The sequence below is a fragment of the Harpia harpyja genome, chromosome 2 (assembly GCF_026419915.1).
Source record: "Harpia harpyja isolate bHarHar1 chromosome 2, bHarHar1 primary haplotype, whole genome shotgun sequence".
In the NCBI taxonomy this organism is placed as follows: domain Eukaryota; kingdom Metazoa; phylum Chordata; class Aves; order Accipitriformes; family Accipitridae; genus Harpia; species Harpia harpyja.
Genome location: NC_068941.1, coordinates 38,128,921 through 38,155,481, shown reverse-complemented (window position 1 = coordinate 38,155,481; position 26,561 = coordinate 38,128,921). Strand labels below are relative to the sequence as shown.

The 26,561-nt window shown below is 36.2% G+C and overlaps 1 protein-coding gene across 5 annotated transcripts in view; it reads left to right on the top strand.

Annotated features, from left to right (window-relative positions):
* The window catches only part of CCSER1 (coiled-coil serine rich protein 1), a 742,538-nt gene that overhangs the window by 399,007 nt on the left and 316,970 nt on the right, over nt 1-26,561 (top strand). For all 5 annotated transcript variants that reach the window (XM_052776417.1, XM_052776386.1, XM_052776395.1 and 2 more), the window contains one exon: nt 15,501-15,584. In XM_052776417.1, the coding sequence (XP_052632377.1) occupies nt 15,501-15,584 (84 nt within the window). The remainder of the gene's footprint in view (nt 1-15,500; nt 15,585-26,561) is intronic.

The following is a 26,561-nucleotide window of genomic DNA, read 5'->3' as shown; positions in this document are numbered from 1 at the left end:
TCAGTCTCAACAGTATCATACTCAGCTAATAACCCGTGGCGCCACTTGCCAAGGGAAATGTTGCAAAGCTCATGCAAAGGAGTGAGGTGCTAGTGACACTTATTTTCTTAGAACAAGCAAAATAACAATGGAAATTTGCTCTGTTATGTAATCAGGAAGAAACCTTCCCTTTTGCACTAGAAAATTCAAGAGTAACCAGCGATTTCTTTGTCAAAATTTGAGGAGAAAGAGTGGCTTTGAGGTAGTGGGTGTTCAGAGTGGCTGAACAACACAAGGCATGAAAATATAATGGTATGTTTGAGAATTGATGTGACTTTAGAAGCAGTTTTATTTTACATTGTTTAATTAGCTCATATATTGAGGGGGGGGGGAAAATCTTGCATTATGCTAATCTAAAACCACCTGAAAATTATCTTCAAATGGAAGGAATTCCTATTACTAAAGATATGCTCAGCCATAATTTGCTATACTTCATTATGACATATTATTTAGAAATTTAATCATCCATGATCTTATTGATGACCAGTTTAGACTATGGTTCCATCACTTCTGTTCATGAATAGAACAGGGGCATTTATTTATAGGTATCCCTTAACTTTTGTATTAAAACAAATACCTAACTCTTGATAAGTTTTTTTTATATATATATATATATATATAAAACACAATATATTCAAAATACAACTAATCAGGAATGTAGGGCTTAGGAAGATTAACTGTTGCTTAGAGTGAAAGAGTGTGTAATTAAAATGGTGATAAGGTAGTCATGATTGTAATTATTGAGGTTACAAAGATTAGACTTTAAAGCATTTGCGTAAAGATGAAGAGACCTTGAATGTGAATATGTTTTAGGCTTTTAAATGTTAAAAAAAGTGGATCCTAGAATGTAATCCTTTCTTCAGTGGGGCTTTCGCAGACTGAACAAAACTCTTAAGCTGATTTTCCATTTCTCTCCATCCAAATCTACTATTATTTTACCTGGGTTTTTTTACCTGTTGTTATCTACAAAAAAATGTTTACCTGTTGTTTACCTGCTACTTACAATTGTCAAGAAATGTGTGGAAATGTGTTTGCTGACCTGGGGGTTGACTTAGAAAAGAGGCCCACATATTTCTGAAGAAATTCCAGTTACCAATTAACATTTTCATTAGAATATTTGAGTCATAGTTAATTTGCATTAGGATTTATTATCTGAGCAAACCTGACCTATTAAACCTTCTAAATCTATTACTGCCAGCTAATGTTATGATTACAGGAAGAGTACATGGTGCGCCATAGCAACACGGCTGTTCCACCAAATTTTTAACGTGAAATCACCATTGTGCTGTTTATCACTGAATTATTAGACACCATAAATTATTTTATGCTAGCCACTCTCATGTCCATCTTTTTAATACTTGCCTTGTCATTATAAGTGCCTTTAGCCTTACAAGCTAATGAAAGGTTCTCGTATCAAGTCTGATTACCACTCTAATGTTTTCCAGGCATGCCTGGTGATGAGCTTGGCATATGAAACAATTTCCTACAGTAATAAAACTAATTAAAGTAGGCAGTCATCCCCACATCACTCTTTAATGAATTATAATGAGCTCATTAATCTATCCAGTCTCACTCACTGCATCTATTGGCTAAGCTTCTCTGGGGGTATGTCAGGGTAGAACACTTGCCCAGGAAAAAATGGACACTGAAATGTATCTATTTTAATTTTTTTTGACAAAAACCAGGAGACAGCAGAGGTCTGCTGTAAGTAGAATATGCTTTTTAATAATCAAAATGGGAAAGGGTAAATAGCTAAGACCCTGTAATAGTGACAAAGGAAGAATCATGCAGGAACTTAACTAGGTGTAATATTGCACTGCAAGTGACAGCATAATTAATGCCTCTGTGGCACACATAAATCACTTAAAATATGACTTACCAAAAATGTTTTAGTAACTGGATCTCTGGGAAACTGCCTGAAGAAAATAACATCAAGCTCATTTTTGGCTGAGTTTCTTGGCATTTTTCTTTGTTTCCTCAAAATAAGCAGAGAAGAGGTTACAAGGTTAGGCTTCCCAATTCCATAATGACAAATATTAAAGAATTAAATGGTAAGATTTATGATTGGAAAAAGATGATTCATATGAACATCCATATAGCAGAACCACCTATTTTTCTTAGATTGTAACCCTGCAACTTTCCCCATCTGTAAAAGATCAAGTCTAGTAATAGCTAATTATGGCTACCCACTGGAGTTAACTAGTTCTTATTAGCATTTGGATGCTTTTAATTCAAATCCTACAGGCATAATTACAATGTTATTACCAGGCAAATTAATCTTTAGTTTACCTCCATTCATTTCATGTATTTTAATATTAATAAAAAGTTCTGCAAAAAGTACATTTCCAGCGTATGAAAAGAAGGTAAAGCAAATACACTGTTCTAAAGCAGAAGCAGCAGCCATACTCAACAGTAAATTTCTGTCAGTGTCTTCTCCACCACCTATTTGGCGCTCTTTTCTCATCTGTAACAAAGAAGCTTGAATGATGCTCTACATGAAACAGGAATTCATTTTTATGCAAACTAATGAGGCTTTGTTTCATTTTCCTGCAGAGAGAAAAAGTGCAGGCTGCTCTAAAATCTCAGTAAGGCAGTGACCAGGGCAGACGCAGTAAATGCAGGTGACCTGGGTTCAAGTCCCTGTTGTGAGCATGAGGAAGCACATGTGTCTGTACCCACCTCCCCAGGGGTAACCTTAGCCACTGAGCTCATGGGTAGGCAGCAGCACAGGGTACTGGCTATTCTTCCAGCTCAATGGTATGAAAACATTTTGCCCCTGTGAGGTTCTTCAAAGCTGATGAATTTTTATTCAAGAACGTCAAGGGCTTTATTTTCTAATGAAATAAACACTTTAAAGTGAGAAAATACATTGTTATAAAATCCCCAATTGGCTTCAGTCCTAAAGAAAAAGTGGTAATCTGCCACTCAGTTACAAAGAAACAAACAAAAGATGTCTTTGCTTCATGGTCATTGCTGTTTCCAGTGGTGTCTTGGCATTATTAGGCTTTTTGTTTGTTTCTTTTTACAGATGAAAATTTATAGAGACTGTCTTCCAAATTTACAGGAAAAGAACAATATAGTTCAAGTTTCTTCTAGAAGACTTGTATACTTGAAATATTCCAATTTAAAATGTGCAAGGTAGGGGGCTCTAAGTATAAAAAAAAAACCCCAACAAAACAACACAAACAAAACCCAACCCTTTTTATTTCTATATTATTTATGCATAGAATTTTATTTCTACTTGGCTTAGTACAGTGGCGTATCTCTCTACATGGTAGCTCAGAAACAGGAAGAGCAGTTCTGTATTAGCACGTTTATTATGCCAACGCGTGTTGTACTAATTAGACTGTAGTGTCTTCCGTACTGGCTAAACTAGGTAGGTATTTATAGGTGGTACTGTACTGTCTTAAGAGAATTTTTGTAGTATCTTTGTAATTGTCCTATGACAGCATAACTATCTTCTGATAGCTGAATTTTTAGTTATCTGTCAAAGCCTTTTTTAATTTTGCTTAAAAACTCATTAAGATAAAGATGTTTTGTCTTTTGTAATGATCGTAATGCCAGTCCAGAAATTAGATTTTCTATATGTATGCAAAGTTGGCAGAATTTAAAGATTGATATAGCTGCATAAAAACTACCAGCAAAATGTCACATTGGTTGAACAAAGGTTTACTTTCAAATGAAAAATGCATTTTCATTTAAGGTCAGTAAGTAATTGGCTGTGCAGTTTGTAAGGGAGTCACACTGATTGTATGCTCTAGTTGAGTCTTTTTAGATTTTTTTTTTATTTACTTTTCTGTGACCGCCTAGCTTGAATATTGACTTGCAAAATTCAGAATTCTTTTTTAGAAGCTGATGGAGATGTAACCACCTGAAGAGGAAAAGAAAAGCAAAATATTTCATTGAAAGCATCAAAATAATGAGTAACATGAATAGTTTCAATAAAAAATAAACATAGCCAATTATCCTTTTGGTAAGATATATATTGAAAATTACATCCTTTCATTACCCTGAAATTTCCTCATACTTATTTATATAAGTGAGAAGCATAGTGACAGTGTGAAGTATGTTCACTGTAATTCAGAATCTGCTCTTGCCTACCTGATAAGAAGGCATAAAACCTCAGTGGTTCTATACAAGAAATGGGTATCCAAGAGCTCAGTGTACTAAATGGCAGTAGGTGAAAGAGGCTATGTCAATATTCCACAAAATTGCTCATTTAGAGAAACAAATCCATCTGTCTTTAGCAAGTGTGATAAAGGCAGGAAACAATCTTCATGTTTTATATGTGCAAGATGTTCTGAAATATCAAAATGAATTAAAGATTTGCTCACTGGTTGTGCATCATTTTGCTATTCGCTCCAGTTTTATTTAAAGGGTCAGTAATATTATGTAGTATGTTTATTGATATAAAATATTTGATAATCTATAAGCAGCAGTAAATTACAAGTATTATATGAAGTTTAAGAGAGGACATCATGTTCTCCTCAATACCTCTTAATGATATAAGAACAAATACAGTGTATGGTACTTCTGTGGCCTCATTTTATCTAAATATGAGGGTCTTACTTTTCTGTGTTACCATTGTGGATCTAGGGAGCCTTTTGCAATAAATAGAGTTAGACTGGTATGAAAGTACTGTAAGAATTGCCAAAGAAAAGATATTATGTTTTGAGATTTCTTTTTTTTTTTTTTTTAATTTGTTTTATTTTTTTATTTGGATGAATATGGCCATGGTTAGAGATGTCATTAGGCATTAACACAATATTAGCATTTACATGGTGTTTTGTGTGATGTGAACAGGAGAGTCCTTTTTCATAGGCACCAAGCTCGGGAAACCTGTCACCTATTGCAGGTTCTTCTGGGTACCCCAGGTGAATGCTTACTTTCCTTTTGTATGTCTGAATTTCCGACCCTGAAGAAAATAAAAAGAAAAATAAAAAGGGGTTGGCAGAGACCTCATTATATGGAAGTATTTGGAATCCGCAACTGAAAAGAACCCATATTTCAAAATATTGTACGTAAGGGAAGTTGGAGGGGGAAGGGGAAATAAGGCAGCAATTTGTAATCTACTAAAGTGTAACAAAATTACCAAATTCCCTATATTTAAAAATGCATGGTTGCCTCAATACTCGCAGTATTGGTCTCTTAATATCATAAAATATTATTAGTGGTCAAATAAAACTTTATGGTTTAAAATAGTGAGGAAAACATTTAGATTAATCTGGGGTAAACTTTTTATTTCCAAAGTATATTTGTGTGTCCTCTGCTGTTCTACTAGTCTATATGCTCTTTTGACACCTCTTTCCTTAGAATTTGCATTTGTCTTTATAGCATATTTCCCATTTTATACAAAGATAAAACACGGGATGCATGAAAAAAATCTAAATTCTGTCTCATGAAGACACCTTGCTTACATCAATTGAAGAATTTGTAGTATTTGCCCCCATTTAATCATTTTCTTAAATATCTGGCAGAGAACCAGGTAGCCTGCCACCATGAGCTTTCATGTTCTTCTCACTTAGTCTCCAAACCTGCACTAAATGGTATTTAATGGTAACTTGTTTATCACTGTTAGTTCTGTGAGTATTTGTTATTTGCACGCATTATCTATGCGTGCAAGCATTAGTATTTTTGATCTTAAAAACTTTCCTGGAATTACACATTATTTCTGTAATTATAACCTTAATCAGAGGTGGCTGAATCTCTTCTCCTTTCTTATTCTCTTGAGAGCATTTAATAAGATTACTTCTGTCAGTTCCTACGTGTTTGAAAGATCTAAAAATTTATTCATTGGTTTCCTCCCTGAATCATCCCGGTCAATCTAAAATTGTTTTTATTCAGATCCTAAAGAAAATCTTGACTTGGCTTTAAAAATGGTAACTGGAAAACCTAAAAATATGTTTTGTCTTTTGGTTGTTCTGCACAAGAGGTTGTTTTGTCACATTTTTCCTCACAACTGAAAGAGCTGAAGTCACTATTTTTTAAGGCTCCCCTTTCCTCCTGTCTGAAATTTTCTTGTGATTCCAGGAAGCAGGAGAAAGAGTATTTTAAAGCATAAATGTTGAATTCGGCATAACATAATGGAAATGGTGTCACATTTTCAAGCTAATAGTAGGAGACTACAGAGGAGACTTCAGCTTGGTGGCCTGTGCTGTGTTGGAGCCAGAAGGAACTTTGCTATTTAGCTCCTCCCAGGGGAGCCAGGATCTGATTTGGACTTGTCTCCTTCCATTTTGAGAAATGACGTTTTGTGTAGGACATTATTTTCCGAATATGAAGAAATGCATTTACTGGCCTGGCAGTAAAGAAACTTTTACAAAAATGCGGCAGTTGGCAGATATTTTTACTTCTGGACTAAATGGTTTTAACATGCAGCTTGGCAGAAAGAAACTGTGACATACCAGTGAAAAAGTGGCTGCATTTCAATTGTGAGTGAAATTATATCTTTACAAAGTTATAGATCTTACGGGTATTCTTTGACGTCAATCAATCTATATGTGTTACATGATTAAGGTTGTTTGCATGCAAGAGTGTGAAGGGGTTTTGCTGATTTGGTACTAGAGCAAAAAATTAGATATGAATAGGATATTTTTCCCTGGTGATAATGAGAGTTAACAGGAGAAAATTAAATCGCTAAACTTCATGGTTACAATTTAACGTAAAAATAAAATAAGCAAGGCCAAAATAGTAAAACAAACAAACAAAGCCCTCACCCTGATTATAAAAGGTTTTCTTCAATTAATAAGTGGCATGAGATCTTACAGAGAAATTGCAATGCTGAAAGATAATTGTGTAAGGAAGCACTCCTGGCAAATAAGGTTACTGTAAAAAAAAAAAAAAGTAAATAAATGATTTGTGTTTGTTTCCACATAAGTAGATACACCAGCAGCATTGGAGAGCTAGTCTGAGGAAAGAGTCTTGAAATGTCAGTTGAAGATATCCAAGAATAATAATGGAATACCGTAGAATAAGAAATCTCTTGCACCAGCTACTCATTCAAGTATGTTAAAGAAACTGCTACGAGAAATTGTCAAACTACTAACTCTTACCTGTCATCTGTTGCTTAAATCATCTTCATAGCAAAATGACAGATGGAAATAAGATAACAGTTTTTTGTTGTTTGTTTGGGTTTTTTTAATAGTTCTTTTAATTTGACTTTGTTACCGGTTAAATTAGTAGAAACTGTTCTGCTAAATAGATTTAGTTGGCCCATAAATGAATATAATAAATGGGGAAGAGCAGACCTGACTTTCTGCAATTTTAATCACACCTCAGAAGTCTGCTGGAAGAGTCATCAGCATGTGAATAAGGATGATCTATTTTGTGTAGTTAACTCAATTTCCAAAAAGCATTCAACAAGGCCCTTCATCAAAGGCTTTTAAAAAATAAGAGGATGAGTGGGAAAGTCTTCTCGTGGATTAATGGCAGATTAGGTGTAGAGTACAAAAGATGTAAGTAGTCGTTTATTAAAGGAAGAATTATACTTCCAGAAGGGTCCAGAATAGTCAGAATAAAAATGGAGTATGAAATGTTGCAGAAAGATCTCATCATACCAAATAATTTAAAGATGAAAGGCAGTTGAGATTCAATGTCAGCAGACACAAAGGAATACACATGGAGAAGAACAGTCCTATTTTTCTAAATGAGGAAAGAGATCTCTCAGACATTGTGCATAGTTCCCTGAAAACACCAGCTTAGTACTTATCAAAATCAAAAAAAGTACATACAGTTGAGTAATTCTGAGTAGTTCTTGCAGGGCTCTTGATGAATTAGGTACAGGGACATTGTTCCCAAAGTCTGTTTATTCTGAAGTTTGTGACACTTGATTTTAGGTTTACGAAAAGGTTGGTGATTGAATTTTTTCCCTTTCTACAGAAAATGTAGAAGACATGTTTTTTTTCTATAAATCTGGGCCCCTAAGAATTATTTTGAATACTTACTTAGAAATTAATGCAAACCAAAATGTTATAATGCAATTGTGTGAATGGATGGCTAAGCCACTGCTCAAATGCTACATGGAATCCTGATTACCTGGTTCGAATGACTGAAACAGTGCAACTAGAAAAGGTGGATCATAGGTTTTAATCAGAGATACAGGTGGTTTATGTAAGCACGTAGACTTATAAAACCAAAACCACAGGAAAATAGGAAATAGTCCTCTCTTTTCTTAAGACAGAAACAATGACATTGACAGCAGTTTTGAAACAAAAGGAAGGTTTGGGGGATTGGTTTTTTTTGTTTCACTTGGTTTGTTTTCTTTTCATGAACATATAATTTATTTAGAGATATTACCAAAGGAGGCGTGGTACTGTGTATGTGAATTCTGGCTAAGGAAGAGCCATAAGGAGAGAGTAAATGGAGTGGTTATATTGGGAAAAATGCATTTATATGTTTGTTACACGTTTCCACTCCTGGCTGCTGTTCGTGATTTCTGCAGGTTAGATATACCTTGGGCTTTACCTGGTATGATCATTCAGTTTTATGTTTTGCAGTTTATTGATCAAGCTGCGTTCCTTTAAACTCCATGCTTTTTATTATCACTCCTGAAGAGAGCAAAATTCAGCTGAAGAAAAAAAAACCACAAACAAACTTGCTCAATCTGTATTTCACAGTTAACTGACAATTGGATCACTATGAAGAAAACATCGTTTATTTAGCTCTGTATTTATAAATGTCTGAAGTTAAAGTATCATAGCCTACATAGTCTTTTTGAGTGTTACCTTCGTAGTAAAATATCAATTGAATTCTAGTATTCATATGCATATAGCTGCCCTAAATTGTTCCAGTAAAATATTTATTTACATATTCCATGTAATTGAACTTAGGTAGAACATGGTATAGAATTGCATAAGGTTTTTATGAGGATTAATCACCCTTATTTATCATTGAGACCAGATCCTGTGCTCCTGAAACTCCATTTGATTTCATGATCAGGAAATGAAATATAGAGCTGTTCCTTCAGAAACGCCATTTGAATGCTGTAGCTGCATTGAAAGGAGATGTACATAACGATGCCTGTTTTCTGATATGACCACAGCTTCCAAAGCTGATTCAGGATTTTTTTGATTTGTTTTGTTCCTACTGGACGGATACCCTGTCGTGAGACTCTGCTTGTGTTGAGTCAGGGTGGCTGTGGGAGATTGCTCTGAGTTGCTGTGTTATGCTTTAATGGGAATTTCTGAAGCATGGGCTTGCCCTCACCCTTGTGCTGGGCTTGAGCAACAGCTGGCATGGCAGTGTGACTTGAGAAGTTAACTGTGACCACTGCCCGCGGTCAGCGGTCTCTCTTTGGGAGCATTGTCAGGACTCCAGCCAAGACTAACTGGCCTGGCAGAGCACCAAAACAACAGATGAGCCAAAGAAGCAAAATCCATGTGCTTTGCACGTGTGAAGAATTGCAGCCAGCCAATTCATTTCTCTCTTGCTGTGATTGAGAGGAATTGATATGACAGATTTAAATTGATACAAGACGTAGAGTGAACACAGAAAGGGAAAATAAAACACTGGAAAGTCATACCGTGTACATACAGTAACATGGTGTAAATATGTCAGGGGACCATCTCTCAAAGATGGACCAGTGACTTCATTTTGACACCTGAAACAAATAAGTCGGTCTCAGGTTCTCTCCCTCATGGTAAGATCATTAAAACTTTCATTAAAACAATGATAATCAATAAAACTATTCCTGATCTGACAAAAACCCATTTCTAAAAACACAGTGTGTAATATCCACAAGACTACTCACATGAGTAATCTCAAATAAGTAGACGCTCTTCCTTTTAATAAAACTGTGTGTGTCAACATGACACAAGTTAACACAAGTGGGGTCTCAGTTTGTAGATAGATAATGGTGCTTCTCTACAAATTTCAAGTAAGATCCACAAAAGTACTTGGTGCTTTTCAGATGCCAGGTGGTATAAAGTGAACCATAAAAGATATCCATAACCCTGTACAGTCTAGACTCCTACGCTGCTGGCATAAAAATCCTGTACATTTTAAAATAAACTGTTTTCTCTGAATATTCTAGATATTTATCCAGAAATGTATTAATTTTGCTGTATAAATCTGCTGCATAATTTAGAGGAGGCTTCAAGTATTATTGCATTTATGTAGCTTTCTGGACCTGATATTCAGTTTTAAATTTCTTAGTTTGGTTTGTTACAGGGTGATTTTTTTAAGATACTGCACCCTAAGTGATTGCTGGTTTTTACATTACCCTAAGTTGGTAAACAATCTGCTTAGCATCTGACATTCAGCACATTTATCAAATGAGTTTTATAATATTCTAATTTTATGGTACTATTTTGGCAGCATATTCTGTTTAGAATCAAAGTAAAATTGCAATAAATTTATCTTCCATAATACTTGGTTAGTTCTGTTTATAGCACTTTGATTACAGTAAGCACAATATGCCTATTAGTTTCGAAGTATGAAGAGGTATAAAGTAAGTTTTCAAAATGGAAATGATTATGCTTTTTGGCACTTATGCATAACCTGCTGCAGCTGTCTTCACACACGCAGTACAATTTGTCATCTTGTGACCTAATCTGATGAGAAACGGATTTGCTATTATGTTTAGCATTTTCCCAGACGGACAGAATTAAACTAAAATAGGAGAATACTAGCACTGAGACATAGCAATTGCTGTCATAGGCTATGACTGAAAATAAGTAAAAGGGTGATAATCTGAAGAAGTACAAAGAGGATAATTTAAATAATATTCTGACTGTAAACTTGTACAATAATAACAGCAGATCCATAGTGAATATACAGCTACATCCTGGATTTTTTTTACAATCAGAGAATATAAGTGAGGAAAACATGATGGACATTTTTCACACAGCTGCTTTTGCATTTTTGTGAAGTATACCTGGAATTTAGACTACAAACCTTTTTGATTACCTCCATTTAATAACAGAAAGTAGTTTGAAGATGTACCATTTTATTTACAGATCATCCTGTGTCTAATGGTTCTCTTTAAGAATGAGCTGTTAATTGAGTTCTCTTTTTAGCAAGTATTTCCAGAGTCTTGGACAAACCTGTTATGAACATGCTTATGGCAAGGGAGAGCAGAATTCTTATCCTTTTTTTTCATAATGAGATCATGATCAACATTCATAAGAATGATGAGAATATCATTATAACATGTAATACTGTATGTAATATGTAGTACATATAATTTATTAAACTCATCAAAATGGCCTCAAAGCTATGGTGTATACAGGTAGCTTATGAAAACATGCATAGAGCATACGATTGAATTATTTGGACTAATATTTTCATAGCGTCCATGTTCTCATTGGACTGATAGCCTTGATAAAATATACTGGTATAAACTCATTTTGCAGAAAGATAAGGAATCAGAGTGTCCAAGGATGTTGGTTTAGTTAATAGAAATGGTAAATGTTACCTAGCAGACTTTTAAATCTATGGTCATTTGATTGTAGTTGGCACATGAACTCAGCTATACTTATATGCCAATCTGTTTTTTCTCTTACACTCTATAAATATTATAAAGGCTGTGAAAACATGAGAAATGTTTTGCACACATGATCATACCCAGCATTATAAATAAGCTTATTTGTTTAAACATAGGAATACATTGGTTAAGTATCTACTAGAATGTGGGGATAGTGAAAAGCCCAAATCATGAAGCCCCAAAGTGTTCAAAGTGTATATAAGAAGTCCTCTTTTATGGCGGAAAATGTTTCTTCCAGCTTTGTAATTACAGTGTAGGCTTAGAATGCACTGATTGCATGCTTTGCGAAAAGCAGGCTATCCTTTTCAAGTCCCTTCCTCTTTGATGTCTGTTGTTGTGACAATTCCTTAGAAGGGAATTCTGGTTTTCAGGTAGGGTTTTTGGATTTTGGTTTTGGTTTTGGGGTTTTTTTAATACTATAAATCCCCATTGGACTGTGTCTCCTATTCTTCATTCATATTGAGAAGCTTTTCTCAACAAATTTCTTGGTCTTTCCATAGTAGCCCTGCGCTGTACTACAGTTTCACAGTAGATAATGAAACATTTCAGGCCTCCTAAGGAGTAAAGGTGATCCGTTCCTGAATTCACACTATCTGATATGCATTGCTGTTTGCTCCTGGACTAATAACTAACACAGAATTCCACCAGCTCTTGCTGCCCCTCCTACACCTTTCAATGGCATGCTACTTCTCTGGTATCCTCCACACAAGCCTTCACTGAAATATTTTGGCTCTTGCACAAAAATGTGATTTTTGGAGCCTTTTCTCCTTCCCTAGCTTTCAATAGTTACTTTTTGGAAGAACTGTATTCACTGTTTTGGCAATAGATAGTTGATTCTATAACATTTTTTATTCTGTTAGTACTACATTCAGACAGATATATGGGATATTGAAATTACCCAAGCCTTTCTGCAGTCAACTATTTTTTTCTCTTTTATTCCTGTATGTTATTTTCTTTCTTCTATTCATGTTCTCAGTTGGTATTATAGCAGAAATGTCCTCAAAATATAATAGAAACAGAAGCACCAAGGACCATTTGTCTTTTTCCTTGTGTCTCGCATTTGCTCAACGAATGATGCCTATGCAGATACCATGCAGCAGAATGGGATTATAAAATCCTAATTCTACACTGTGTTCAACAAGAAAAAGAGCTATCTGCTGCTTGCAAACCCAGTGTGGTGTAGAGTAGATGGAATATATACTATGTTATTATTCCTTCTTTTACTAAACAATAACAAAAATTTGGGAATTGCTAGCATTTCCCTTTTACTAGACAGTTCTGGGTAACTCCTGCATACACATTGATGTGCCTGTACAGCAAGTTGCAAGGAAGATCCTGTCTAAGGTCAGTCCTTGCTGAGATGCTTGGGCGCAGATGAAGTCTCCTGTTTGGTGGCAATGATTGTAGCGCCTGCACTCTGCAGTTAAGTTTACCTAATTGCTGGCTTAAATAATTTTCAGTATTAAGCTAAGTAAGCAGTGGAAACAATAGGTATTCTTTTCTCTAAAGCTCGCAAATGCATGAAGGGTATGGGTCCAACCCTCACAGTCTCAAGTATCCCAGCACAGTGGGTCCCCCAGAAATTGCAGGATGTGCTTTTAGTAAGCTGCAGTGGTCTGCATAGGAGCTGATAATGTGGGGTATTGATTTACAAGAATCATGTTCCACTGGCAAGTGTTAATCAGTTTCACTGATATGTGGCAAGACAAGGGAAAAAATTACCTTAGTCCTAGATATTTTTCTCCAAACTGTAACGACAGTTACTGTCTATATTGTATGAGAAAATTGTTGAATGGAACATAGAAGTGAAGTGCCTGGAGAACTACGCTGGGCAAGAGGGGTCAGTCCCTTGTGTGGGTAAGGAAGATCCAGCTGGGTGCATGAGTGTTTTTTGCCAGGATAGATGCAGTGATTTTTAAGTCTTTGGAAGCTCTGGGAGGCAAAGCCTTTCCTCAAGCTCTCACTAGTCCAAAGGAGGCCTGCATTGCCTCTTAGACAATACCTAGTGCCAAAGCTCATCTCAAAAATCTTTTCTGCTGTAGTTACCATACATTATTACAGGCCTCATTCATCGCTGTATTTGCTTGTGCATGCTTTCTAAAAGCTGTTTTTTGTAATAGTCTTGGCTATGGGATCTTATTTTTTTCCTTCTTCCACTCTGTATTTTGTTAACCTTTTTTTTTTTTTTTTTAAGTTAAAAGGGGAAAATCAGGAGACAGCAACAATGTGAAACCATGCTGACAAAAAGAACTCGGAATAACGTAACTAGAAATTGAGGTACAATAGCTAATGCCACATTGTTTTTAAAAAACTTTTTTTTTTTTAAATAAAGACCTCACTTTGATAAAATAAATATTTTTTAGAAGCAGATGTTTTTGCTAACAAAAATGTTCAATATGTACTAATAACATATTCCGTGCTGAGGACTGTATTGTGGAAGGTGCTAGTATTTTACTTTCAGCTAACATTCCTAAACAGCAATCTATTAGTAGATAGTAAGAGTGAAATGCTGCTGTACCATATAGCAAAGAAAAACTCCTGTGATTTTTTCCTTAAAGGATGTAGTGTAAGTTCTGGCTTTTTTCTAAATTTGAATCTTTCAGGAGATCAGTACATAGTACTGAACTACTGTGTAAGCAGGTTCATTATCATCTGCCAGACATGGGGTATCTCTTTTTATTGCAGTTGTAAATATTTGGGGGTTTATATGTGAGTATCTTGTTTCTTCTTCCAATTCTGTTAGAGTGGATGATAAGCAATATAATGACTTTGAAAGGTAATTATTATAACCTAACATTTAACTGAGGAAAATGGACTTCACACTCTTTTTTGTCTTATATTTGTGTGTTCATTTGGAGTTACAAACACATTAGTACTGACAGAGTTGATGTTTATCACACTGGTTATACCCTTTTGAACCCCTGAGCTCTCCTTGTTCTAAATAATTTCTGCACTTTTATACTTGTTATCATCTGTTAGCTAGAGGTCTAATTTTTTATTTTTAAACTAAGTGTTGTGCAAATATCACCATATTTCCAAAAGTTTTCTTGTTGTATGGCTTGGGTTTTTGGGGAAAATAATGATACTCCAAACCAGTAAATTTCCCAAACTTCATAAATATGTCTCCGTACTAAGAAGGATGTAAAGATACAATTCTTCATTTATAGTTGTATGACCAGCTAGTTGGCTAGTTAGTTAGTTAGGCTTTTATTCTTCAACAGTTCAGTCATTTCATTTGAGTTTCTCCTCTTGGATGTTTATCAGAACAACACAAAAATATGTGATTGACATTTCTTCTCCAAATAAGGTGTTTAAACTTACATGGAAGGAAATTGCCTGGGGACAGCTTGCAGACTGCCTCATGGACCTGGGTTTGGCTACAGTCCTAGCTATCAGGTTCATTTTCATGCAAGTCGAACTGAGTTACAGTCAATGGTTATATCGCCAAGTGGTAACTATTTTCTTTCCTCCACCCAGTTAATACCAGAATTGCCGTTGTTTTGGCTGATGTGGGAAAAAAGATGTATGCATGGGAAGGATGCTTTACTTTTCCTGTGAATGTCTGTTGTGCTTTCTTTTTCATCCTCTCCAAGATCAAGAGCTCCACAATAATGCCTCTAAATTGATATTTCTCTAATGTTGTTTTGTATGACTAAAATTATAACATTTCATAGCCATTCCTTAACTGAAAAGGAATGACCTGATAGGATCTTCAGTAAAAAGGCTTAAAGTATTCAGAAAAAAAGGAAACACTTCTGTGAAGGGAGCCGTTCACATTTCTATGTAAAGTCTTTGGATGCATTAATTTGTTTATGCAGCAACTTAGAATATGTTATTGAAAATACCACACATGACAAAGGAGAATTGAGTTTCATTACTTGAATGTAATTATCTCCCACTATGTGAAACAGCGTTTTCTTGTCAAGAGCAAAATAAAAGCATTAAGCCTATTATAACATCTCTTTTGATGTTTTTGTAGGATGGAATAAAAGATGAATGCTCGGTGCTGAAGCTGCAGCTGAAGGAGAGAGATGAACTCATAGCCCAACTTCGTGAGGAGCTGGTAAGCAGCAGGAGCAATTGGGTTTGTTTGTTTGTTTGTTTTTTTAAATTCATTTACCTGATAATGTCACTCAAGACCAGAAAGTAAAGAAATACAGTTTCACACCCCCTACAGAAGAGCTAGCCTAAGGCTATGTTAATCATTCAGATAAACACTGATAACACTGACTGTACATTTCTAGGGACTTGTCAGCCTCTGAAGTGGCTACTATCTAGATGCACTGCTAGTAGAAGTTTCTTTGAAAAGATTGTGTTGACAGTTGTCTTGCAGTATCAGAGGCAGAGAAGTAGCACAGCACTGTATGCATACGCCAGAAATCTTGAAGGGCTGTGCACATGTCCTGATGAATTGTGAATACTTCTCCTGTGAGCTGCTTTTCACATCTACAAGATTGTTCAGTAGAAAATGAAATACTTTTTTCTCCTTAACAGATGTCTTTAAATAAAATAATAAATATTCTTACACTTGCTGAGCCTTTCCTTAGCATTTGAGCTACTAATGCTTGAGTACTACCATTTTAAGGATAGACAGAATACTCTCAAGTGACTGAGTGAGGTAAAATATGAGATACAGCAATTAAAAAACCTAAACACATGAAAATGCATTTTATTGTCCTATTAAGGCTGTACTAACATAATTTTAAAATTCCATTTTTGATGGAACATGATTAAAACATGTATGTCTTCAGTATTTTTAAATAAAGGAGAGAGATTTTTCTGCCTCCTCTCACAGAGAACTTAAAGACTCCGCAGAGAAATCATGTAGGGTCACCACATTCAGGAAGATGTTCAGCACATACATTGCTTTCATGGAAGTTGCAGGTGTGCAGGCACCTAAGATTTTGTATAAGCACCCTTTGGGAGGTGGGGTTGTTTCCCTAATTAGATCTTAATTATCTGATCTAGCTCAGGGGCTTTTTGTGCCTTTCTGTCTCAGGCCTGGTGGCTAGCTCAGAACTTGGACAGAATGAATTCAGGTCCATCCATTACTGCATGTTTTATATACTAACCAAAACCACCAGTATACTTTTACACCAGCACAAACAGCTAAGTTTCAAGTTGCATGGGAAAAATGTAATGCTGCTCAAGGATGAAAGATTCCTTTGCTATATTAACATCGGCTAAATAAATACAGGTCATCAATATTCTTTGTTTCATATTTGGCTATATTAAGAAATGATGTATTATGTAATTATTATCTAAAATTAAATGACAAAATGGGACACAGGGAACATCAAGCTTCTGTACAGTCCTGGAGCATTAATTTTATATCAGTCTAGTTCAGAACATATGCTATTTAACTGGTTGACAATTTTGTCAGTGTAAAATTATCCTGTATTGATACAGTGAGCTGTAGCTCATTTGCTGTTAACTGTTGTCAAAGTTCATCTGTATATACGTCAGTTGCAGAAAAAAGTCCCACAGGGAATTTAGTTCTTGTACCTCATAATAGGCAGAAAAGTACATCTTCCTAGGGTCTTGAAATAAGGATTTCCATATGGTTGAAAGTATATATCCTGAATTTAATCCATGATTAACTGACTTCAGTTTTGTTACTCTAGGACTTATAAAAGAGAGTACAGGTGGGAGTCTTGAGAGCACGTTTAGTAATTTGAAATTAAGTTTTGAAAGGGCTCAGTATATCTCATTTACTCCTATTGAACTAAATAAAACTAGATTGGGAGGTGAACATGACAGAAGCTGGACTTAAGGTTATGAAACCTATTAAAAAAAAAAGAAGTGTAGTGGGTACCCACAGGACTGGAAAAAAGGATTTTTGTGCGTGAGGTGTGTAAGTACAGAGTCAGTATGCTAGCTTTGGCCATCTGTGTATTTTTTAATCTCGACTGTGTATTCTCCTGCAATACTATTTATCTGTAAAAAGTTGGGGGTTTCGTTTGTTTAAGGGTGTGGTGGTGTAAGAGCTGCCAGGATTTCTAGAGCAGCTAGAATTAAAGTGACAGCCTAGTAAAAGAGCTCACTGAAAACATGGTTAGAACTTGTGCCAGAACAGTCTTCTGGAAACAAAGCAACTGTTTTGCTTTGTTAGCATCCATGGGATCACCAGACTAAAGTCTACTTATTGAAGGACCTCAGCAATCCAACAGGGGAAGCACCCACTCAGCTTAGGCTTTTCTGAAGTTAGGCAGCTATGGAGCAGCTCTTTCCAACCATGGTTTTGGTCTTAAGCATCTAAAAAGCCTCAGTATACTTACAGTGAGCTCCTGTTTTTTCCCTGATGCCTGTAACGAGCCTGTGTGAGGCTGAGGATGCAACTTGAAGTCCTCCGAAGAGCATCAGAGCTCCAGTCCCTCTGGCCACGACCTCTTGCACTACACATCCAGTGTCCTCTTCATGGAGGTGCCTTGGGCCCTGCCATCACAGCGCTACTAAATACTGTGGCCCACCAAAAGATACACCTAGGGTTCCCTCTCTGGTTTGCTCTGGGGCTTTTTGCAGGGCACCAGGCCCACAGGGGAAGGTCCTGCTGCAGTTTTGCCCACCACGCTGCAGGCTAAGGAAGTCACTCCAGGTGCCAGGCGGTTGTCGCAATCCCCTTTTTTGCATTTCTCTGCCCTTCCAACGGGAGCATCATGCTGTTTGTTCCTCATTGCTCGAGGTGCTTTAAGGAGCTGTCTGCAGTGGACTATTCAAGAAAAGTAATCTCTCTTTTTAGAACTGTTAAAAATGAAGTAAATTTGAAATGATTGCTAGAAAATGCTGATAAAAATGTTTTCTTCACTTACATAAAATGAGCCAAAAATTGATGAAAAACATGCTTTAATATTCTGCAAATCCTACAGTCATTTATGTGTTTGTTAGACTGTAAATATTAGGAAAGTGAATGTTTACAAAAGATAAGTAAAGCAGTAATTTTTGGCTAATGAAACTGTACGCCTTTTCACTTAGATACAATATATTACAGACATAACACTTGATGGATAACTACCATTTTTATTCTTGTATCTTAGGGCAACCCATGCTCCATTGTCATTCTGAATATGGAAATATAACAGTTGTAAATACAACCTGCCTGTCTTAAAATCATGGCATCATGATGTTATTTCGGAGATAGCACTTTAACATAAAAATCAATTTGAGTGGGAGTCAGTTTTGTACTTCCTGAGAGAAGTATATGAAAATCTGTACTTGCCTTGTGGTTTTCCATTAAGTTGGATGCTTGCATGTAGATTTAAAACCCTTGGTTAATTAGTTTTTCTGCAGAACTCTGCAATTAACCTGAAGTGGACTTAGGTAAATTTTGGCTCTGAAGGAGGTTTTGTTTCTTTCTCTTCTCTAGTTTTTCTAGAGTTTTTTAGTAATCTTCCCCTCCTCTTTTTGATTTTTTAATTTTATTTTCAAGTACTTTTAAAAAAGTATTTCTACCACATTTGAGTGCGTTATGAAGGAGACCTTGAACAGGGCTGAGGGTAGAAAATGTCAATGGAGTACAAGCTGACTTGCTGTAAGCTGATGACGCTTCAGAGCACCTGCAACTGCTCTCTCTCCTAATTGCTATCTAGCTCTTGAAGGAAGAAAAGGGTAAATCTTTGAGGAATGAAAATGGGGGTTTAGATGTTCAGCTACAAGACCCAGGTACAAAGGATAAAATGCAAGAAGCCCTCACCTACCTCTGAGCAAACAAAGAAGAACTTAGAGAAGTAGTCCGTCACCAATTTTTTTGTTTGTTCTCTTTTTCATGATAATTTTGGATTGATGCCCTTGGTCACCAGAAATGTTTCTGTCCATCTTTGGAGGAATAAATATAGGTAGACAGAGCAGTGGAATTAATTCCTCTATTCCCTCATTATCTTCTGAAAAATACCTGCTCCAGAAATTGGAGGAGAGTTTGGCTTTCAAGATGTCAGGCGCCTAAAACTGCTCTAAAGCTCCTTGGAAATGGTGAACCTGAGCAGGAATTTAAAATCTGGGTTCAAAGCATGGCTTTGTCTCAAAGCTGTACTCATTCATGAAAATATCCTCTTACCCAGAAAATCAAAGAAACGAAGTGAATCCATTCTTCAGGGTTTGGTAAAAGGAGTCATTCGGTTGGTCTTGTTCTCTCTCTTTTGTTTTCTTCCTTCCCTAAAATAAACAAAATAAATGAAGGTCTCAGTTTTCATTTGACGCAGAAAGATGTTTGAAACCTCAGCTGTCTCCTACCCAGCTCTACCTGCAACTGCATCTTAGTGTACATTTTCCAAATCAATCTTTTTCCACTGCAGTGTGAGCACTTAGAACAACTTTAAGCAGAAAATATTTTCATGGTATAGTGGCTAAAATAACTGAGTGCTGCTTACAGTAACATTTATTCTACTGCTGTCATTGGTACAGCAGCATTCACACTGAAAAATGAGTGTTAATAATATTATCCTTTAAACCTTGATTTCCCTGTGTAACTTAAGTCATGTGTGTTGTCCCATCGAAATAAAAAATGTAGTGAGGCACTTTGGGTGGATTCTGAGTGAAGCTGGAGGCAAAGCTAGGTCAGGAAATGAATCCCCCTTGTAGCCCAGCTGTTGGAGATATTTCTCTGCTGTGGAGGTGGCTCTTTATCAACTGTTAGACTTTTTACATCTATGGAATATATAGGTACAGTGCTAGCTAAGTGAGCTTTACCTCAAGCTGTAGAAATAAATGCTTTAGGACTCTGGAATCAGCTCAACAAAATATAACTGTTCTTTTTTTGTTTTGTTTTGTCTTTGCAAATTGTAAACAAGTTCTACCTCCTTGTCCAAAATAGATGTTAAATGATTTGGGGCGGGGGGGTGTGTGTGTAGGAGTTTGGGGGGGGTGGGTTGGGGGTTGGGTTGGGGTTTTTTTTGGGGGGGGGCTGTCTTTTTGTTTTTTCGTTTCCTAAATATAGTGTATTCCTGGAGGGCAGAATGATGGCAAACTTAGCTCTTTTCTGTAGGTTGAGTTCAATAATGGGCAATTAGGCAATTGCTGCAGTTTTGAAGTATCGTGAAGATGAGTACTTGTTATCCAGCTTTGAAGTGTAACAGAAAGCCTGAAATGCACTTGAATGCTGCCGATGAACTGTTTATGAAAGACACTTGAGTTACAAGTAAAAATTACCTCAAAATGTAGTTATGACAATATAGATGCCTTGAATTGTACAGTCTTAAAATCACAACTTGTTTTGTTTTGACAGGCCAAGAGTGAGATTTGGAAAAATAAATCAATGAATTCGTGGTGAATACCATTTTTTGAATCGTTAAGAAAAAGAGAAATTTTGATTAGTCTAGTCTGTTTTCAAAATTTTTAAAAAATTGTCCTTGAAATTTTAAATAAATGAGGTAATTCCCATCTGAAAAGAATAATAGTCTTTATATTAAAAAAAAAAAAAATCTAGATTAATCTTTACACTGGTTACCCACTTGCTCTACATTCTGCTGCTTTGTAGTACGTTGGCTATTTTATGGGGGATATTACAGACCCATGGATGATTTACATAAGAACAGGCAGTTGTAAGTACTTTCAAATCCTCTTTCTTCCTCATATTTAGGAAACATTAGGAGCAGAAAAGAAATAGATTAGGTGTACTTAAACATCATTAAAGTGTCAGGCTTCTTTCCCCCTTTTTTACAGAAGAATTAATTGCACATATTCCAGAAAAGTCTTATCTGAGCTGTAATTACTCTCTGAATCAGTTCCGCAAGACAGACGTGGAGTGTGAAAGTGGCAATATCCTATGACACACGATGGGGATTAGGCTCCGATTCCTCATCTACGCCAGTCCCTTGATGACAAGCTGCCAGTCAGATATTCCTTTAATATTCCTTAGCACTTGTGGAGGTGATTCTGCATATGAGTTTAAGTCCCTATCACAAACCATTGTCATATCATGGTGTTTGGCATAGATAAATGATTATGTCACTAGCACAGAGTAGTGTCTTACTGGTCTCACTGAGATTCTGCTCCTGAGTATTTTATAAAAATAACACTGCAGAAATGAGCAAATACAAAATTTGTCCAAAGTCTCCCTTGAGACACAGTGCTGAGGCTTACACTCCTTTAATAATAACGTACCACATATGCTTGTCTTTGGCAGCACTTGTAGACTGCTTGCTTCATGAGATGCACAGCATTTTACTGATGGGTCTTTTAGTACAAGCAGGCAAATATGATCTGGCCTTACTCTGAAATCTCAGAGAACTTCACTTTGGTTTTTATGAAAGACAAAAAGTAGGTCTCAATGTCACCATTCATTTTTTCACTTTATTTTTTGAGCCAATTTGAATTAACCAATTTTAACTCTAATGAAGATATAAAGATTGTCAACAACAGATGAATTTTAGGACAAATGGAAAAGGCAGTGTCTTGGAGGTGTGGTGGGAAGGAAGACTTTGTATGTTGCAGTTCATCAGCTATGTAGATGTTACATACTTTTGACTGACACGTGGTTTTAGAGATTCAAATTTCTCCTTAAATGAATGGTGGTAGATTATATTTCCTATGTAGCAGCATATAGTGTAGTGTTTGTTTTATACTATGATTGTGTCAAGGTCAAACTAGAGCGTTAACCTGTGTCCTTGGAGCTCTGGGGAGCTAAGCTGCTACGCCTCACCTGAGGGGCTAACTGGAGCAGTCCTCACCTAAGACTTGCAAAGGGAGTTTTCATGGTGCAAAACAGGATTTGGACCAAGGCTTGCTGAGTAATTGAGGCAAAGGAAAATCTATGTTGTTTTATAAGTGCTAGGAATAAAGGATATGAAGGAGGCAGCAAAGAGCTAGTGTGATTTTTTTTTTTTTATAGTTTTGATTGCTCAAAAGCCTAGGTTTTTTAAATTCAGTTTGTGTTTTCCATATATACATATACACGCATGTGCACACACTTATAAATATATAGAGAGAAATATGTATATAGAGATACATAGAAACATGCACACATTCACACACACACACGCTGCCTCTCTTATTCAGTATGCTTCTTGGTAGTTATTTTCCATTCAAGAATTGCTAACATTTTTAAAATAAAGAACGTCGTAGAAGGAAAGTTGGCTAAAAATATGGAAATTTACTATTGCTTGACATGGCCCTATATTCCTGATATTGGATAAATTCTCAAAGAGGTACTCAAGTTTGAGCTTGCATAAAAATGACTGCTGTCAGTATCATCTAATGACATGCTATTGCGTTATATGTGTTTGTAAGAGCAAAAAGAAAAGTAATGTTGCTTGAAAACAAATACACATATGCTGGAAATCTTGTTTTGCTTCTTAAGATCAGCAGTTTAATTTGTACGACTTAGCTTCAGTATGTTGCTAAAGGCATCTGTGTGACATTTTTACTGTAGTCATCTGATGTGGATGAGTTTCAGATTAATAAATGCTTTATCCTCAGCTCTGCACAGCAATGTTTAATGAATCAACTAGTACTGTTGTTTCTTCCAATAATTAATTTTCTGGTTGGGGAAATATTTTTGCTTTTGAAGATGTGGAACTGTCTGTGCAGTTCACTAGGGATCTAATTTAAGAATAATGTTTTGCTTGCCCCCAGTTATAATTTAGGGTCTTATCCATTTTACTTTGCTGCACCTTGGCATGATTCACAGAAAAGTCTGTGCGTACACACTGGTATAGCAAACATAACAAATGAAGAATCATTTGTATTTTAATAGCAAAATACCATTTTTGTTTACATTCTAGTGAAGTTCTGTAAGGGAAGTGTGTTATGCGGTTTTCAACCTCAATGAATATTTTTTCCTTCACTCACAGTATATTCCAGCATTTAAAGACATTAAATATTTCTGTCTGTAAATGAATGAAATATTTTTGTCTGTAAATAAGACATTTTTGTCCATAAATAAGAATTTTTAGAAAGAAAAATAGTAACATTTATTTGAAAAAACTTTGATGTAAGGACAGGGAAACTCTTCTTAAGACACTGAAAAGCTGAACTGCAATCTCTGTCCTTTCCTAAATAAATAACCTAACAAGAAATTAGCTGTATTAAAGTATTTGTTAGATCTCACTAGTATTGCTTCACAGAAACTGACTCCATAGATTCTCTCCAAGTTTTGTATGGGATTTTTTACCATTCTCTTATTACATACTTTCAGTTTGTATGCAAGGAAAAAATGTTATTTGAGGTACAAGAGATTCAAGACGTTTCATTTAACCTCTGTTTCAAAGACTGAGCACTTTCTCACTGAAGATACTTTTTATACTCTGGCATCATGTCACAAACGGGTGGTTTGGACTGTTTAAAAAATCACCATCAAAGATATTAGCAAAAGTGATTTAATAGGAATTTATAAAAGCACGACTTCACAAAGCTTGATGGCAAGCTTCACTCTATTACTCAATACATGGGTGAAGCGTACAAAGAAAAAACAAGTTAGAATCAAACTAGAATGATTTATATAGAGACCAAAAATGTAAAAGAGTGAGGGAGAAACATACAAAAGAAAATTGAGTTAAAATTAGTTTTTCATGATTTGTACAAAGATCGGGGGTACAGAAAGGTAGGGGAGACCCTCCCGTTGAGTCACAAGGTTCAGAGAAGACCCCCTTCCTTTCTAAACTCCTGTTGGAGCTTAGGTGTGGCTGGATCTACTCCTAGTCCCAGACTTAGCCAACGGTTTATGTCTAATGGATTATGTGTGTAGCAGCAGTCTGAGGTTCATTTACAGTTTGAGGTAAATGACAAGATTTAGTAACACTTAATCACTGATTAATTTAACATTTACAAAGCCATTCAAAAGAATATACCTAGGTCAATTCACACACGCATACACAAATACAAATAGAGATATATAAATAAACAGAGGTATACCTATTAAAAATTCCCCTCGAGTTCAGTGAAAATATTCACATCAAATGCCTCAGCATTTCTCAACAGGCAAAGGGTTGACCCTCAAGGAGTAAAGGGTATCAGCACAGGTCCTGCTGCCAGCTTTTGGCAATGGTCGGCCAATTTTTGCAAACTAGAGACTTTGCGAGCTCTGAGAGGTGTCCTCCTCAGAGGGAGATGCTGGTCACAGCCCGTTGGGGTCCAGGAGAGCTCAAAGGGCCTCTCTTGGGACCACTGTTTATGGGTTCGCAAGATGATTGACTTTGGTCAGTGTCATTTCATTCCAGCCATAATTCTTGTCAGGCAACTACAAAAGTGAGTCATGATCTAAGCAGCAGGAGTCTCAGGTGTGGTTCCAGGTGACAGGAGTTTCAGGTGCAGTTAAGGGGTGCCTAATTGTCCTGACTTACTCTACCATAGCCAGGATAAGAAAGTACCAGGCTGTCCCAACTCACTGTGCAAGAACACAATGTTGTCTGGTCCTGACATTGCAACGTGGCCCAGGGGGGCTGCACCACCACACATCATGAATATTGCATGGTTCAAAGGGTGCTCAAACCCTTCCTCAGGTGCTCTGCTTTCTTTGAGACACAGTCTTTAGTGATTTTAAGTTGGGTTTAGAGCTGGGACGTGTATGTGGATTTTTACTGTAACTTTCATAGAAGGTACCGCTGCATACCCAGTTTGTCTGTGAGAAGTCTTAGCTCAGAATGTATTTCTGTTATCTCTTCCAGTTTTTGGATAGCAAAAATGTCCCTTTCCATAGCTGTTTTTCGGTTGATTTGGTCTAGAGGCTGGGAAGCAGAGGGGGTGGAGAGATCAAAGCGAGAAATTTTCCCGTGCTTGGGAGAAGTTAATTAAATACAAAAAAGTATTATTCATCTTCTGGATTTGAGTAGCAAATCAGCATCTTGGATGTCCTGTGTTATTTTTGCTAGGATGGGCAAGAAGGATGCTGATGCTAGATAGCTAGTGGAAGTGGTGCCATTTATTCAGAGAACTTAGATTAATTCTTTTTTTTTTTTTTTTTCTTTTGGAGCACAGTAGAAATCTGACAGCAAGAGGTAGGTTTTGGTCACAGTGCCAGGCCTCTTTCTTCTATCCAGCTCTTTAATGCTCCACTTTGGGTTGGTCTTCTGCTGTTTTAATTTCCTGCATCTTTCTTCATCTTTTGAAATATTGTTCCCTCTTCCTTTCTGTAGAAACCACACACAGTGTGTGCTTCTTTCAATGTCCTGTGCATGTTTTATCCATTGTTTGAGAAGTTTGGCTTGATGCCCGATTCTGGTTTTTGCATGGAGGCTGCTACTATTTTCAAGCTCAGTCATTTGGATTGATGTTCAGCTGTAATACCTTTGACTCTTAATGAGATTTCACCAGTATCCCAATATAACAAGAAGGGGATGGATTCTGTGGCAAAGCTTTCAGAAATGACCTGCTTATTACCCTGTATTTAAACTGGGGGTGTGGTGAGATAGGCAGTGGTCTATGCAAATGCTTCATCGCCCTTCGGGGAGAAGGACGCAGATGACTGAAGTGCTGTAATGCGTTCATGCTGAGTGGTAATAAAAAGTGCCATGTGTGATATCATTGATAAACAGCGTGTTCCAAGACTATATACAAAAGTCTGACTAGTGTCCTAACAAAAAGCTAGCTTGCAAATTTCTACTTTTGCTGGTAAATTCTTTCCAAAATATTGCTCAAGTAATAACCTTTCATATTTTGGCTCCTTTGATAGTTTAACTGGATGAGCTTTTTATTCTCCTTTGTGTCTTGATTTAGAAGAAGATAAAAAGGTAATATACGGTCATCGTCAGAAAATCAAATGATCTTACTGACTTTTAACCGCATATTATATTTAAATTACAAGGGGAGAAAATAGCTACTGGTTAATAGTAAATTAACTTAATCCCATACATTATACATCTATTTGGTTTGTCTAGGGTATTCATTTCTAAATATTTTTTCATTAGGTTGCTCTGTATGGCTAGTAAAATAAAAGCAATAAACTGTTTCTTACTGTTCTTTGTTGAGTTCAGAATATAGAGTGAATATATATCTTTTCAGGTTTGGGTTTTGTTTTTATTTTTCAGAGCTATTGTTTATGAATTATTCAGTATGTTTGAAATGTACTTAACATATTTTTGTTTTCTAGTAATAATGCAAGACATTTATCTTA